This window comes from Perca flavescens, chromosome 14 (genome assembly GCF_004354835.1).
Source record: "Perca flavescens isolate YP-PL-M2 chromosome 14, PFLA_1.0, whole genome shotgun sequence".
NCBI lineage: Eukaryota > Metazoa > Chordata > Actinopteri > Perciformes > Percidae > Perca > Perca flavescens.
The window spans coordinates 18065398-18082284 of NC_041344.1; the positions used below are offsets into that span (position 1 = coordinate 18065398).

General features: G+C 38.4%; 2 protein-coding genes across 3 annotated transcripts; both read left to right on the forward strand.

Annotated features, from left to right (window-relative positions):
* The first annotated feature begins 55 nt into the window (after positions 1-55).
* vps28 (VPS28 subunit of ESCRT-I) lies at positions 56-5187 on the forward strand. Its single transcript, XM_028596814.1, has 10 exons — positions 56-122; positions 1242-1305; positions 1428-1456; positions 1721-1758; positions 1944-2033; positions 2137-2242; positions 2389-2490; positions 2872-2925; positions 3004-3095; positions 3997-5187. The coding sequence occupies exons 2-10, from the start codon at positions 1266-1268 to the stop codon at positions 4115-4117; spliced, it is 672 nt and encodes a 223-aa protein (XP_028452615.1). The 5' UTR covers positions 56-122; positions 1242-1265; the 3' UTR covers positions 4118-5187.
* A 702-nt stretch (positions 5188-5889) lies between these two features.
* Positions 5890-16636, forward strand: mapk15 (mitogen-activated protein kinase 15). Of its 2 annotated transcripts, XM_028597481.1 has the most exons (15): positions 5890-6402; positions 6732-6888; positions 8303-8401; positions 8975-9004; positions 9938-10028; positions 10302-10432; positions 11221-11384; positions 11571-11710; positions 11793-11850; positions 12716-12853; positions 13077-13182; positions 13324-13642; positions 13955-14085; positions 14203-14355; positions 15650-16636. In XM_028597481.1, exons 2-15 carry the CDS (start codon positions 6799-6801, stop codon positions 15842-15844), a joined length of 1845 nt encoding a protein of 614 aa, XP_028453282.1. In that variant the 5' UTR covers positions 5890-6402; positions 6732-6798; the 3' UTR covers positions 15845-16636. The 2 variants fall into 2 exon arrangements, with proteins under 2 accessions (XP_028453282.1, XP_028453281.1); XM_028597480.1 differs by having other exon boundaries at positions 5890-6888.
* The last annotated feature ends 251 nt before the right edge of the window (positions 16637-16887 follow it).

Here is a 16887-nt window from a genome sequence, read left to right on the forward strand (position 1 = left end):
CAGTAATAATCTTAAAATGTATTAATGTTTAGTGAGGCACAATGGACACCTAATATTTTGACGTCTGCGGGTCCTCGCAGGAAGGTGTGTTTACATTGACGTCACACCAGTTTGCCGAAAGGGTAAGTAAAGTGTCTTTTAATTTCGTTGATTAAACACTGATATTAAAAATGTTGCCGGATTCTTACCTGTTACCACAATAATGGTCACTAATATAAACTTCAATGTTCACAAACAACTACCTGTATGGCCCAGTTATAATAAATCTTTAAGGAAGTGCTTACGAGCTAGCCTCGACAGCTAACTTCGGGCTCGCTATTTTGGCAAAACAAATATTGAAGGCTGATGATCGGCTTTCTTTAGCTAAAATGTTTTCCCTTTAGCTTATTCTCCGTGAATCAGCAAATACCTCGAGTAAAACAACGTTTTTTAACTCGCGCGGCAGCATTGTACGCTTTTGTATTGTTGTAGCCAACCTGTACTTATCGGACTTATGTTCTAAACAGCGAACACAGTCTGCCTTTTCATATGGTAACACTTATATGGTGTTTATCAGTTAAATTGAGAATAACGAACGTCAGGATGTCGCCCATAAAGCTGGATTTAAAAGAAACTAAGGTTGAGAATTATTTCTGATATGTCCCTTTTTAAAATTATTGAAACATAATTTGAACCTGAATGGTGGGGACCTGTGTAACTTGATCCAGTTAATTTATTAAGTTGCAGAGCTATAAATACCTCCTAACACATATGTATGTTTCTTGTCTATGCACCAAATCAAATTCCTTGTATGTGAAAACCTACCTGGCAATAAACCGGATTCTGATTCTGATACCAAAAAGTAGTAGATCTTATAAACCATTTGTGGCTTGGAAGTTGTATTAATGGTGTTTCAGTCTAACCGTACTCTCCTTGGATCTTATCAATATTAAATGCTAAAAGTGATAATCCAGAAAATGTCTTCTATTCATTCTAAATACCATTGAGCACTGTTTCTGTTGTTACACTACCCTGCAGTATAAAAAAGACAAGTTCCTTAATTTAACACACATTCAATATCAATAATACTTTGAGAGAAACTCACCTATAAGTCAGGACAGTCCCTACTACATATAACAACATTTAAAAAAAATTGTATTCATTAATAGTGGGAACGTGTTTTGGGTGGTTGTTTTGGTCACAATTATTAGTTATGGTTAATGGTTAGTTACTAGACACATTGTAACTTAAATCTTTTTCAGATCAAGTTCTGATACATCAGCATCATGTTCCATGGGATACCAGTTACAGGAGGGGTGGGAGGAGGTAAGACATTCAAATAAATTTAATGTCTAGAATGTTAGTTATTTAAATTGTTCAATCATCCTCCTTTCAACAGTAAATTACAATTAATGTCACTTAAAGCATGTCGTTATTTTTTCCCACAGCTCCTGCCAATAAGCCTGAGTTATATGAGGTAAATGGAACTACTTTTTAATGCTTTAATTAAGGCTTGGCAAATAGTTATTTTAATTTACACCTTAAAAAAACAACCAAATGGAACTAAAATGATCTGATTATTTTCACTTTTTCAAGTTGTTCACTGAACTGTTCCTGGAAGATAACCAAACTTACCATTTTCATGGATGCTACTTCTACAACAAATGTTTCAATCAAACTGAAAAAAAAAATAATTTGATTGCATTAGTGAAGGCCTTCACCACAATTCATGCCTTTTCAGGAGGTGAAATTATACAAGAATGCAAGAGAACGAGAGAAGTAAGTGTCATATATATTACTAATTACTAGCCTATTATGAACAATAGTAACCCAGGTATTTATAAAATATATAATTTATTTAGTCAGGAAATAGCATTGAGATCAAGATCTCATTTGCAAGTGAGACCTGAGTACAAAACAAAAACTAGTGTTGTAACACCTCCTTTTTAACCCTGTTTCTGAAGGTATGATAACATGGCAGAGTTGTTCGCTGTCGTCAAGACCCTTCAGGCTCTGGAGAAGGCTTACATCAAAGACTGCGTCACACCTAATGAGTGCGTCTTACTTACGTTTATATTTTGTGTTTAAAAGACTGAACATTCCACCTGTGACTTTGATTGTATGTGTTTATTAAGGTGCAGGAGTTGTCTGTTTCAGGTACACTGCTTCCTGTTCAAGGCTGTTGGTTCAGTATAAGGCTGCTTTTAAACAGGTGCAAGGCTCCGATGTGGGCTCCATTGATGATTTCTGCAGAAAGTACAGAGTGAGTTCTCTTTTGGAGCACAGATGATTTTATGACTCATTTGACTTTGTTTGCAAACATTTTTAAAAATGGGCCATGGAATTGTTCTATCATATTTTTTTTGTTTTTCTTAGTAAGGATGTTACTCTTATCATTTTGTTTCCTAGCTCGACTGCCCACTAGCAATGGAAAGAATCAAGGAGGATCGACCAATCACCATCAAGGATGACAAGGGCAACCTGAACCGCTGCATTGCAGATATAGTTTCTGTACGTCCTCTCTATCATATTAAACAGTCAGCGCAAATGGGAAGCTTATTTTGGAATTGTGCCAGATTAAAACTTGTTGCAGTCTTATTTAAAAAAAAAAAAAAAAAAAGAAATTGATTTAGTGGTTGAAGTGGTTTCAGGTAATTTGGCTCATCCTGTGGTTACTCATTGAATAATGTGAATGAGTGTTGCCAGCCATGTCCACTGCAAACTTTGATCTCAACTCATAAAATCCGACAAACTAATAAATCTGTGGACAGGCAGTGTGATTCTGGCAAAGAATGTGTGCCCTGTTTGTGTTGTCGCCAGTAAAAATCATTTTGGTTGTTGGTCATTGTGGAAGTTGGAAAGTATGTTGAGCATTGTCTCATTGTCTTTCAGCTCTTCATCACCGTGATGGACAAGCTGAGACTGGAGATCAGGGCCATGGATGAGGTAAATAAAAAAGTGTAAAACTTACATAACAGACAGACTAAAAACAACTGATTAACTGATTATTTTCTATTGGTCCAGATCCAGCCGGACCTGAGAGAACTGATGGAAACAATGAACAGAATGAGCAACATGCCTCCAGACTCAGAGGCTAAGGACAAAGTCAGCCTCTGGTTAGTTCCACTGGGCCACCCAGTTTACAATGTTTATGTTTAGCCTTGTGCCAGTTCAGTGTAGGATGCTTATTTTAGCCACAATGACACACACGTACATGCGTGATGATTGTGTCCACAAGTTAAACTAATACTACTTTCACTGATGAATATTCCTTCAATCCATGTATAATCATTTGCAGTAGACTATTTCTGATGGGTAAATGCTGTGGTGTAACGATTCAGACAAAAGCTGGGTCTAGAACTGTAGACAATTAAAATCCTGCTAACCTATTTCTTTTTTTTATATATATATATAATACTGAGTTTTTTAAGTGGTAGTCGTGTAAAAATATATTGTTTTTGTACCTCAGATAGATCAGAGATTGTCGGCTGTTTAAATTTCTAGATGTTGTTTTCGATTATTTGCACTCCTTATGCGTGGGGCATGGAGCAACATGTACTATTTATTTGCATCTTTGCATCTTTGCAGTTGAGAAAAACTGAATTCATGGCTCAGGGGGCTGCAAGTTGACAAGTTGTATTATGAAAAATCAATAAGTGGAATTTGACATTTCCTTGACTGCATGTTTAACTACTTTATAATCACATTTCTACATAGATCCCCAGTAGTGTTAACTTAAAGATTATTATTTGTTGGGCATTTATAGGCCTTTATTGACAGAACAGCTGAAGACATGAAAGGGGAGAGAGAGGGGGGAATGACATGCAGCAAAGGGCCGCAGGTCGGAGTTGAACCCGGGCCTGCTGCGTCGAGGAGTAAACCTCTATATATGGGCGCCCGCTCTACCAACTGAGCTATCCGGGCGTCCAGTAGTGCTAAACTTATGCCAGTCTGCGATAAGTCTTAACAGCTTTGTCCTAACTCTCATCTACCTTGATTTGTATTTGTTCTCATCAGGTTGACCACCCTCAGCAGCATGTCCGCCTCAGATGAATTGGATGATAATCAGGTGCGCCAGATGCTATTTGATCTGGAGTCAGCCTACAATGCATTCAACCGCTTCCTCCATTCCTCCTAAAGCAGCTGTCCATCAATGATCCATCTGTCTGAAATTCTGACTATATATCTATTAATATCTATTAAGTTAAAAAAAAGAAACACTCTACTTTCTCTTTCTGGCTATTAGTAGGGAGAGGATTTCTATCTGGGCAGGTTTTCTGTCTCATATCCTCCCAATTCTTACCTGCTGTTTGCTTCCTATGTCCTTTATTTATGTTGTGTACTATTCAGACTTCATCGCCTTGCATACTACACTGTGTCTGACTCTGGTACATCCTGCTGCCTGCAGCCTTGCCCACCAGGCCCGCCCTGTGCTGCAATATGCTCCATAGGCCTCTTTTCTAGACAAACCTGTGCGATAAATCCTTTAACATGGCTTTTTATTCTGCCCCAAAACGGTTTACTTCTAACTTTGTACTGTAATATCAAAAAGGTCTAATTTTATACTTAAGTTTTGCATAGCACCAACAAAGAAGCATGATACAATTATATTTGGCAAAGTCTGCACATGACGAAAAGGTTGTAACAGCCAAAGCCTTTGTATTATGGGAAAGATAAATATTTTTCTTTTCTTTTTGGTACCCTAATTCTATCCAATGCCTGCCAGTTGGGGTCAGATGAGCATTTATTTGTTCTGTATACCATTTCGTTTTTCTATCACCCATATTTTTACTGCAGAAATCTGAAACAGTTTTTGTAGATAGAATAAAAGAAGCTGAAAGACCGTCAGTTAATGGAAAATAAATGCAGCTGAAATAATTGTTTGGACTTTAAGATAAAAATTGAGTTATTTAATGATTATATTGAAACTATGGTGGAAGGACTTGTTTGTGTACATTTTCTAGCCCTTTTTTCTGCTAACATACCTAATCAATGTTTCCTTAATAAGTGAGGGTTTGGCCACGTGAAGTGGGTAAAAGTGAGTTGGACACATCCCATGCTTATTGTGCTTGCTAAATATGTTTCAGCCCTCAAACACTATTAGGGGGAACATGTTTATTAAGATGTATCATTGTAAATAATAGTTTTGATTTTTAAACAAGAGCATGTAACACCTTTTTAGAAATAAAGATGAAAATCTACCTCTAACTTCATCTGTGTTGTGCAAATAAGATCGAATTTGTTTAGAGTTTTGTCTGTGCAATGTCCAAAACTATTTAACTTGTGACATGTTTAGAAATATAATAAGGGTAGCAAGTGATGTAGAAGAAATTAAGAACTTTGCCTAAATAAAATAGTCTGAAGTAGAAAAGGTTCGCTGAATTAAATGAGTAAATATCTGGTCAAAGAATGAGTAAACAAGACTAAGAATCTGACTGAATGTTCAAATACCCAGCTCTAATACTAACTGGCCACAGGATTTTTGTCTGTTATAATTAGCATAATATAATATATTTTTGTAGGACGGGTCCACAAGACAATAAACACAAGACCCATTTTAAGTCATTAAAATGGGTGATTTGTGGTGATTTCCTATCAAATGTTCTGCTAATAAGCCCACTTCCTTAGAACTTAACGTCCCCAGTTTGCAATTCAGGGGTTTCTGTTATAAAGTTGTGGTCTCTAAACCCAAGTTCAAATGACTATTCAGTCTTTAGTAAAAGCACATTTGCTTTATTGCTTATTGCTTTGGACGTAATTGTAGACGATCGACCAAAATATGTAGCCTACTATTTTAGTCTGCACGCGGCACGCCCATCAGTTTTATTTTTCCCAGGTTAGTCATTTACTTTTGCTGCGGTTTCCTCTCTGAAGTTCCATTTAATATTAATGGGTTAGCCAGTGTAGATCACAGAGGCCTAGCTAGTTGACGCACCTTTCTGTTTTCTACTTGCTTGTTGTGAGGACTGGTCCCAACAGCCGTTCATCATCAAACAGACTCTACGAGGAACTTAATTGAAATTGGAACATTTTGATGAAGGCGATGATGAAAATGTGTACAATTATAACGGAGGTCTTTGTATAATCCCAGCGCCTCAACCATCGTCTTCAACAGCACTAATGTCCTCGAGAGCCAAATGTCCATCTCTGACTTGTACGAATGAGTGTAGCCCACCGACTGTTTGGTGTAGCAAGAAAGATAGAAAGGTGTTTGTTTTAATTCCCCTTGGTGTAGCAGGACGTGTTTGTCCCATAGACAGTATATAAGATTGTTATAAATATATAATTATTCTCGTTTATAGAGCCATGGGCGGCTCCTTTAAGAACCCGGCAGCAGCGTATTGGTTACCAGGACGACAAATAATGACAAAACTCTACGGCTCATCTGTTTGCAGCAGAAGTGTGGGAGTATCCAAACTTGCAGTAAGAATTGACTTTCACTTTGAAAGATAACAACATATTCTGTACAGTGCAGGTTAAACAGTGTGTTTTCAGTCACTAGCTAGATGAGATAGAGTTTAAAACGAACCTGCTGCTTTTGGACCAACATTGATTGATTGAACAGTAGGCAACGCGACGTTCTGACTACAACAGAAGGTCGCGTGTGGGTTGCCAGATAAGATACAAAACTACAGAAATTCTCGTTAGTTTCAAGCTGCAGCTCTGACGGAACTGGCGCCGCAATTCAGTCCTCTCTACCAACCGTTTTAACACCTGTTTCCTGGACATTCAAGACCATTGATCTCTTTCAGGAATAATCAAAGTAGGCCCTATGGTGATGCTTTCTGCATGAGCAGAGGAACGGACTGTTGAAAGAAAATGAGCAAAAATTATGAATCAACAAATGTGTCTGAGGTGGAGGACCACATTTCTCTGAAGTATGACATCAAGAAGAGACTTGGAAAAGGGGTGAGTGACTTTTTGTCTCTACTGGATTTAATGGAAATGTATTTCCCCCAGGCTATACAATGAATAACAAAACTCCTCATTGCACCTGCATTGAATTGACATGAATCCCTGTTTGCAAAAATGTTGTGAGTTGCCAAACTCTTTGAATGCTGTTCTGGCAAACACCCCTCTTTACATCAGATTCCTCTGTACATGTATATTTACCACATCTTTAAGCCCCCTCTGTACTTTAGCCTTAAGAAAAATTCCTAAAATTTTCCAGACTTAAGATCCTCAGTCAACACCAGTTTTGTAAGCAAGGGATTTATTTACTTTGGCAGGACAAACTCTTTCTTTGTAGATCAGCTGATGTGTGAGGACACTTGTTCCCTTGAGAGTCCAAATCCCTTTTTTTTCTCTCTCCACTAGGGTTGCCACTGGGCTAAAAACTGCCTGCTTTCTTTCCATAGACTGTCCACTGAGACTCATAAATTGCTGCTCTGCTTGCAATGGCCAGGTGGTGACTGCCACGTAGACACGTCATATTTTCTAACTAAATACCTGAGGGCAGATGTGACTCATGTTACACGGCTGTTGAACCTGTTTACAGTAGATTGTTGGGATAATAGCGTTCTGTGCAGTGATGCTTCAGGGAGCCAAACAATAGTAAACAGCACTGTGCTAATTGGCTTTAGAGAGACAAGTGCTTTCACAGTAGCAAAACATTTCTGAATTTATAAACTGTTTTGTTTTGAAACCCAGTTTCCCCTGTAAATGTGCATCCCTGTCTCTTCTTTTGAAGCCAAGGTTTGACAGATACAACAGTCACCAGAGTCACCAGGGCTCTGATGCACTGCCTCCAGTGACAGTGCTGCTCCTTGTGTCTCTACAATAACAGTGTTCTCTAATGCCCTGCCTCACTGCTGCCTCTGTTATGCTTGACTTCCCCGCCTTCATCAGCACCCTTCCTTTCCCTTCACCACAGACACAGAGGTCATGTCCACACCTGTTGTTCTAGGAATATGGTGATCGGAAGTGCATGTTTATGTTTATGTTTTAAAAAGGTATTGTGGGTTAAGGCACATACTCACATGTTTAGAACTAGGTGTCCTAAGATGTGACATTTTATATGCCAAGAAAAAGCAACCATGAAGAGAAACTCTTGGACAACAGCTGAATGAATTAAACATGGAAAATAAAAGACTCAATATTATTAATTCAGTCTCTATTATCTGTATGGAGCAGCTGCTTGGACCTTTTTTCTAAAATTCATGCTACGGCCCTGACCACAGTGTTTCCCCAATTTAGTTTTCTATATATCTTTTTACCTGCTTGACATCCTGCAGTTAAAACTATACTAATGCTTGACAGAATATAAGCCACCTCCTGCATGGAGAAGAGGTGACCTGATACCAGTATGTTGTATCTCTTTCAGGCTTATGGCATTGTATGGAAAGCAGTTGACAGACAGACAGGCGAGGTTGTAGCTGTAAAGAAGATCTTTGATGCCTTCAGGAACAGGACAGATGCCCAGGTGTGTGCTTGATGTGACAATGAAGTAAAGTCATTATTGTACCCTGTTAATGTTTTTCATATCTTAATGTCATATCTATGTAGCCTAATGGTTCCCAACCTTTTTGGTATGTGACCCCTTAGAAAATAAGCAATGACAACTTGCAACCCCTTGTCAATGGTTGCATACGACAACTGGTTCTGCCCAATTTAACCAAAAAGGGATTATTTAAATACAATTTCTGAAGAGGTCAAATTATCCAGCAATACACAATACACAAGGTAGCAATTACTGGAAGGTCTGAAAAAGATAAATATAATTTTGTGTGGCAAATTTGTTTTTCTTCTTTCCTATTCTGATAATTGTCTCGCAGTGGTTTCCAAATTGGCTCATTCAGGGGCAGGGCTAGACTACCCCCTGTGCAACCCCACCTTATAATGCTGGAATTGCCCCTGGGCTCACTTGCCTGTTTCAAAAGAAAGACAAGTTTGGCTAATGATTAAATGGAACAGGAGGCTTGTGTGTGCCGAGTTTATGGCCCGGCATGTTGCTTGTAGAGTTCATATCCTAATTGTCATTTTCTTCCTTTTGCAGCGGACATTCAGGGAAATCATGTTCCTCCAGGTAACAATTATAATTGTGTTTGAGCGAAAATAATAGCCAACTGACATACTTTCATTCTTTTAAATTTAAGTCCCTAAGGTTAATAATTTCGGTCCCACTTTGTTTTCATCATTTCTGTCTTTGTCCGATATGTTTCTGAATAAATGTACAAAATATTAGGGACACTTCATGATATACAGTGATTGTTGTGTCTGAGGATGCTGCACCTACTCTAACTATTTAGTCAGTGAATGAGCTCCATTGCCAATTCTACAAAAAAAAGCCAACTCAATAACCAGAAAATTCAATTTATACTCCTTTTTTGAACGCATTTACAGATAAATTGCTGTATTTTGAAAGTCTGCTCCACTGATGCTGCTACAGTAGTTGTGCTATGCCATTCCTACTCTTGTACTGTTTATTTTTCCATTACTGTTTCGTCAAAGTGAATTGCTTTATAAGTAAAAACATGCTGGAAACAGATTTTCCAGCTGTTTAGTTTCCTGTGTGAAACCCATTGAGCAATGACACTGCTGGTGCAGCATGGTAAAAATTTGACCGTAGAAAACTTAAACTTTAAAGGTAAAGGTACTTTATTATTATTATTATTCAGAAGGAGATTAACAAGGAACAGCAAACATGTACCTGTCTCACTTTGCTTTATATCAACACATTCCTGTTTGACTCTTTATCTGCCGACCTACATACTGTACGTGCAACTTTCAGCTGTGCCTCTGCCCCCTAATCAGCTGTTATCATCTTCTAGTGCTATGCCAGGTGTTGTGGTAATGGGATTTACAGTGACCAATATGTAATCTCTTTTACATAAAACTTTCCCTGTTGTGTACTTTACACAATAACTGTCCGTTGTTATAGGTCGAACAGTAGACAGGATTTTGTTTGTGTTTCTGTGTGTGTGGTTTCTGTTACTAAAAATCTCTTTTCTGTGTGCAGGAGTTTGGAGATCATCCCAACATCGTCAAACTTCTAAATGTCGTCAGAGCTCAAAATGACAAAGACATTTACCTCATCTTTGAATACATGGGTGTGTGTGTGTGTGTGTGTGTGTGTGTGTGTGTGTGTGTGTCCTCTCTGCAGTCTAATCCATGATTGTACACCAGCACAGACCTCCACGGTTTCTCTCTGGCATTTCATTTTCGGAGCCTGGTTGAAAATCATTGTGTATATGATTATGGAGGAGCATGTGTTTAGCAACCCTATTCCAAAATCACAAATAACTGACGACAATTTACAATTCAACCTTTGGTAGATGTTAATGTTGTATTATCATCCACTTTTGCTTTCTGCTTTGTACCAGATACCGACCTGCATGCAGTGATAAAGAAAGGTACCCTGCTGAAGGACATCCACAAACGTTATGTGATGCACCAGCTCTTCAAAGCTATCAAATACCTGCATTCAGGAAATGTTATCCACAGGGACCAAAAGGTACGCCAGGTGGAGAATATAAAGCATTAGTTGTGAATCTATTTATTGGTATCATAAGTGTATATGTTTTGGAATCATAAAACATATCAGAGTAACAAAATGTGCTCTTATTTTGATTAAAAGAAATCCAACTCATATTGCTGCACATATTAATGATTTCCTTTATCTTTGTTTTGTGGTTGCTGAATACTTTCTCGATTTAATAATAATCGTTTCGGTCAATTCATTTTCTGAAAATAGCGAAAGATGCAAGTCACAATTTCCTAAAGCCCAAGTTGAGGTCTTCAAATTGCTTGTTTTGTTCGACCAACAGTCCAAGATCAAATGGTATTTAGTCTACGCTGATATAAAACAGAAAAGCAGAAAGTCCTCACAATAAAGAAGCTGTAACCAATGAATGTTTGTCATTTTTGCTAAAAAAAAATGACTTTAAGGATGAATAGATTATCAAAGTAGTTGCAATTGATCAAATAATAGAATAATTGTTTGAGCCCTAATGTAAATCTAAGCCATTTTTTTTCCAAAATACTGTCTTCATGTAATCACTTTCAGTAACTCTTCCACAAGTCTGCAGGAAATTTGCTGACATGGCTACACAAAACGGCTTCTGATCCTAGAGCCTAGAATTTCATCCCTCCTTCACTCCTATTTGTCTGCTATTCCAACTCGGTTCATTTCTTTTCTCATACCTTGGTCGACCTGCTCGATTTGACCTCTCTGTAAATAAGTGAAAACCAAACTATTGTTGCCCCTGTGAAGAATGTTTCTCTTGTTTGTGTTTCCAACAGCCATCCAACGTGCTGCTGGACACCGACTGTGTAGTCAAGCTGTGTGATTTCGGCTTGGCCAGATCACTCAACCAGATCCAAGAGGACAGTGGGAATCCAGCACTGACGGAGTACGTGGCGACGCGGTGGTACCGAGCTCCTGAGATCCTGCTGGGATCCACGAGGTATCAGCTGTGATGAGCATCTGTTAGTTAGTATCTGTACTACATCTTCTTGTGCTCGTCCGTCACAGCAGTTGATTTAACAGTGATGAAGAAGGCAACATTTGAAACATTTTAATTCAGAGAAGAGAATACTTCTTTGGAAACATTAGTGTACCAGACTGTAAGAGGAATACATCTTGTGCAAAGGTACACTAAAGGCGTGGACATGTGGAGCCTTGGCTGTATCTTGGGAGAGATGCTGCTGGGAAAAGCCCTGTTCCCAGGAACATCCACCATAAACCAAATAGAGAAGATCATGAGTGCCATACCCCACCCCAGCCCAGAAGGTGATTAAAGAAATCATACTTTACTTTTAGTAATTGACAACCTTCATCACTATAAATTAATTAAATGCATTTTAATTTTCAGATATTCTCGCAATCAAGTCTGAATACGGATCTTCTGTCATTCAGAGAATGTTACTAAAGTAAGAAAAAAAAATTATTATTCATGTTGTGAAAATTTATCAATGGAGAGGTTCTTTGTTCTTTACATGTACATGTAAATCTAAATAAACAATAATGCATCTGTTGAATTTCACTTAGTCAACTCACATGTATTACTTTGTTTATACGTGAACACAGAGTGTGCACAGTTGCTGATGATGCTATGCTTCTTTCCGTCCTTGTCACTCCTGGGACAGAGCTAGTTTTGGGAGTGACGATAACATATTTCCTTCCTTCCGTTATCAGAACATGTAAATGGAAGTGGGGTTGATTACCAGCTCAGAGAGCAGGAGCAGTGATTGTTGCAGAGATGCAATGATGCAGCAGTGACAAAGCAAAATCATAGACTAAACTAATCTATCTATCTAAATCTACTAACTAATAAGCTTCAAAAGGCCACTTTGTTAAAAAAAGGTGTGTTGGATATGCACACAGACACAAGCAAACACACACACACACACACACACACACACACACACACACACACACACACACACACACACACACACACACACACACACACAACAATACTCACACATTCCACTGCCTTTCTTCCGCCTCCTGCTTTTTTGTATTTAAAGGGAAACTCCACCTATTTTACACATTAAAGTCGGTTTACAGGTCTTGGGGAGTACTACTACATATGTGAAAGAAGTTCTCCGAGCAAATTGTTAGTGGTTGGAGATTTAGTTGCATTGTGGGTAATGTAGGCGCCAGGTTTTGACAATGAAGACAAATGCATGGAATTAAAAAAATGTAACTGTACAACACAAGTCTGACGATGTTACAGCAGTGCAATGCTAAATCTCTGCAGGAGCCTTTAAAATCTCACCCTTCCTTCACCAGAACACAGGTGCCTTTGGAGGATCTTCTCCAGCTGTCTGTGCCTCCTGATGCTCTGGACCTGTTGAAAGGTTTGCTAGTTTTCAACCCAGACAAGCGGCTCACTGCTGAGCAAGCCCTCCAACACCCATATGTAGCCAGGTATGAAGAATCTGAAGAATTCAGATTAGTTAGGATGAGTAGCTGTGGTTTCCCACAAAGAGATTGTAGAGATATTTTTTTGTTTGTTTTTTTATTCTCTTCTCTTTTGTTTGCTTAGTTGAACAGTTAAAATAACTTATTCTGAATGCTTTGATCAAAGTTTGTATCATAACTTTATTACTATTTTGTGCTATAATTTATTTAAATGTTTCTGTCTCTTGAGGTTTCATAATCCAGCCAGAGAGCCAGCTCTTAACTATGATGTAGTGCTGCCAGTGGATGACGATGTACAATTATCTGTTGTTCAGTACCGCAACAAACTTTATGAGGTACAAAATGATGCATAAATGTTCAGAAAGCAACATTGATTTTAATCTTTACACAGTAGACCACATTACACACAAGTGTATTGCAAAAATATTATAATACAGTATATAATACCCTAATTGTCCTCTGTTTTTAACCTGCAGATGATACTGGAAAGGAGAACTAATCAGGGGGTGCTAAGGCTGATCCACCCAAAGGATGGAGGCTGTGTCAGTAGCATTGAGAAGCCCCATGTGAAGGACAAAGTAGAGAAGGACCCAGTGGCAGTGGATGGGTGTGGTGACCGCGGAGGGAAAACGCAACATGAAAAGACTAAAGAGACAAACGACGTTCCTTCCAATACAGGCGTCACCAAACCTGGGCCTGTGAACGTGTCAACCCCACCTGCTGTGGAGAAGACGAGTCCATTATCTAGTCCTGGCTTGGGAAAACTCACATATAACCCCATCACACATGCCCCAAGTATGTCTGAATTTTATTTTTCGCCACAGGACTGGGTATCAAACCTTAGTACTTTTTTGGTACTGATTAAAATATGTTCGTATTACATTATTAAAAAAAACAATGTTCTGTTCAGATTTGTAATCTTGCATTTTAGTTAAGAAAAGTTTTTGAATTATTGCCTGTGTTTAGACACATTCTGAATGAAAGTGATAGTTTTGGTGTAAAACATTTTTATATTTATTAAAGTAAGGTATTTAAAAAGTATTGTTTTGTTAAGTCCCATGCGTTCACAGTGAAAGGTAGAAAACACAAACTCTTTTCTTTATTCAGATGGTTTTGTTCGGAGTCCAGCTGGTCCTCCTAATTACTACCCCTCCACTGCAGCCAACAGGAAACTAGTGGGACAGAGCAGTAATGGAGGTGCAGCAACATCACCAACAGAGGGCACCAATACTGATGCAGTAAGCAACTGACCTCAGTCTACTTCCTTTTTTTAAAGTTTTGTTTTCTCTCCTACTCATGATCTCTCTGTGGCTCACCCTGTATGTTGCTCTCTCTCTTACCCCTATCCTCACTAGACCATGGACCAGATTTTCCGGCGTGGTCGCTCAGCTCCTGTGACCCACAACCGCTCCTTCTCCTTGACCCTTAACCAAACCCAGAACAACCCGTTGGTTCGCCAAGATGAGCCATCCCTGTCCTCGGGGCTATATGTTACATCTGCACGCTTGGTTAGTCCACCACACCTCAGGACATGTAAAATATGACTCAATGCCAGGATGCAATTTCAGCCTATTTTAATGCTTGATGAAATATTGATTTAAACATAGAATCGGGGTTCAAAATTAACTTTTTCATCCACTAGCCAAATGGCTAGTGAATGTTAGCTAGTGAATGTTTAGATTACTATTGTACTATTGTTATTACTATAGTTGAACCCTGCATAGAATGCATGAAAATATATGGAGATGTTAAAGCTTGGTGGCTTAAGAGATAGGCAAGGCAAGGCAAGGCAGCTTTATTTATATAGCACATTTCAGCAACAGGGCAATTCAAAGTGCTTTACATAAAACATTAAAGAGCAGTTAGAAAACAATTAAAAAACAATAATAAACAAATTAAAAACATTAAAAGACAAGAATGAAATTGATAGTGCAGTATAAGAATAAAAGTTACAGTGCAGTATAAGAAATTAAAGTTAATAAAATAGATTATTTAAAGAAAAGCAACATCAAAAAGATAGGTCTTTAGCTTAGATTTAAAAGAACTGAGAGTTGCAGCGGACCTGCAGTTTTCTGGGAGTTTGTTCCAGATATGTGGAGCATAAAAACTGAACTCTGCTTCCCCCTGTTTAGTTCTGACTCTGGGGACAACAAGTAGACCTGTCCCAGATGACCTGAGAGGTCTGGGTGGGTCATAATGTAGTAGCAGATCAAAAATGTATTTTGGCCCTAAACCGTTTAGTGATTTATAAACCAGTAAAAGTATTTTGAAATCAATTCTTTGAGGCACTGGAAGCCAGTGTAGAGACTTCAGTACTGGAGTGATGTGATCCACTTTCTTGGTTTTAGTGAGGACTCGAGCAGCAGCGTTTTGAATCAGCTGCAGTTGTCTGATTGATTTTTTAGGGAGACCTGTAAAGACACCGTTACAGTAGTCAAGTCTACTAAAGATAAAAGCATGGACAAGTTTTTCCAGATCCTGCTGAGACATAAGCCCTTAAACCCTTGATATATTTTTAAGGTGATATGAAATTTAGGTCTGAGTCCATGACTACACCAAGATTTCTTGCTTTGTCTGTTGTTTTTAACATTGTCGTTTGAAGCTGAGCGCTGACTTTCAATCGTTCCTCTTTTGCTCCAAAAACAACCACCTCCGTTTTTTTTTCATTTAATTTAAGAAAGTTTAGGCACATCCAATCATTAATCTGTTCAATGCACATATTTAATTGTTGTATTGGGCTATAGTTCCCTGGCGATAAGGTTATGTAAATTTGTGTGTAACTTTCTTTCTCTTTCCATGCAGAACCAGCGCTCCACCTCTCAGGTTCGTGAGGCTCTGCCACCGACACGGTTCAGCAAGAAAGTATTTCAGAGTAACTGTAATGTGGCTGCTGCAGGCGACCCTCGAGCCAAACTCGGCAGCTATTCCCAGGCCTATGGTACCATCAACAAGACTGAACTGGACAATCTGCTTCGAAGCCGTCCTTACAACCAGTAACTGCTGACATGTCACATGTGTTTCAACACTCAACAAGATTTGCACAAGTATGTTAGGCACAAGGAAAACTGAAAGACAACTTGGAAAAAAAAAAAACCTGAAGACTCTTACACCTCTTGTATACTATGTAAATTGTATCCACGGAGACATGTCTATCGCTGTCCGAGTCTGTAAAAATTCCACTGACTTTATATTGCATTTATCGAATTGTACCAGCAATTCATGAACATATGTATATACTGTATGTGTAGTTGCTTCAAAAAGTTTTAACTCAACAAGGCTGGATTACCAACCAGGAAAACCCCAGAACTTCAGGGGCCCTGAAGGCCCATTTTAGGTGTCAGTAGGTTTGTGGTCATTTACAAATTTCTTTGGGAACATTCACCTTTTTAGTACATTATCATTTGAAATGTTGACTTGGCTACATGTCTATCCATAGAGAGAGATTCACATGCTAAATATTCCTAAATACATTTGTGTTCTAAGTAAGTATCACAAACAGTAAGCCCCTGCTGATAATCGCCTACAAATACTTTTTGCCCCGGGGCATACTACATGGTCAAACCAGACATGATTTTTCATGTTGATCTATGTAGCTAATGACCTATTGGCTTAATGGTTTATGTAAATTAAACCAGTTGGTTTCAGATAATATGCAATATATAATATGCAAATTGTTTAAACAAGGAATTGTTTTACAATTGTGTACAGAAAGAAAACGATTAGTGTTTCTTGATTCCAGTTTATAATGTTGGATATTGACATGGATGACTGTGACAACCATAAGGTTTAATAATAAACAGAGGTGGAAATACTCAGCTCCTTGCTTTTTACCTGAAATATTTGATACTTTTACCTCTTTGGTCCTCAAACAGTTATTTGAATAAGATTATTAAAAGTCTAGAGGGCAAATTGCTTTTTGATGAAACTACCAACAACTCATGGGCCCCAGGTAGACACAGCTTTTTGTTAGAGGTAACAAGCCAAAAAGGCTGGAAACCATTGGTCTATTCTTAAACAATAATTGTATTGTAAAGGCTTAC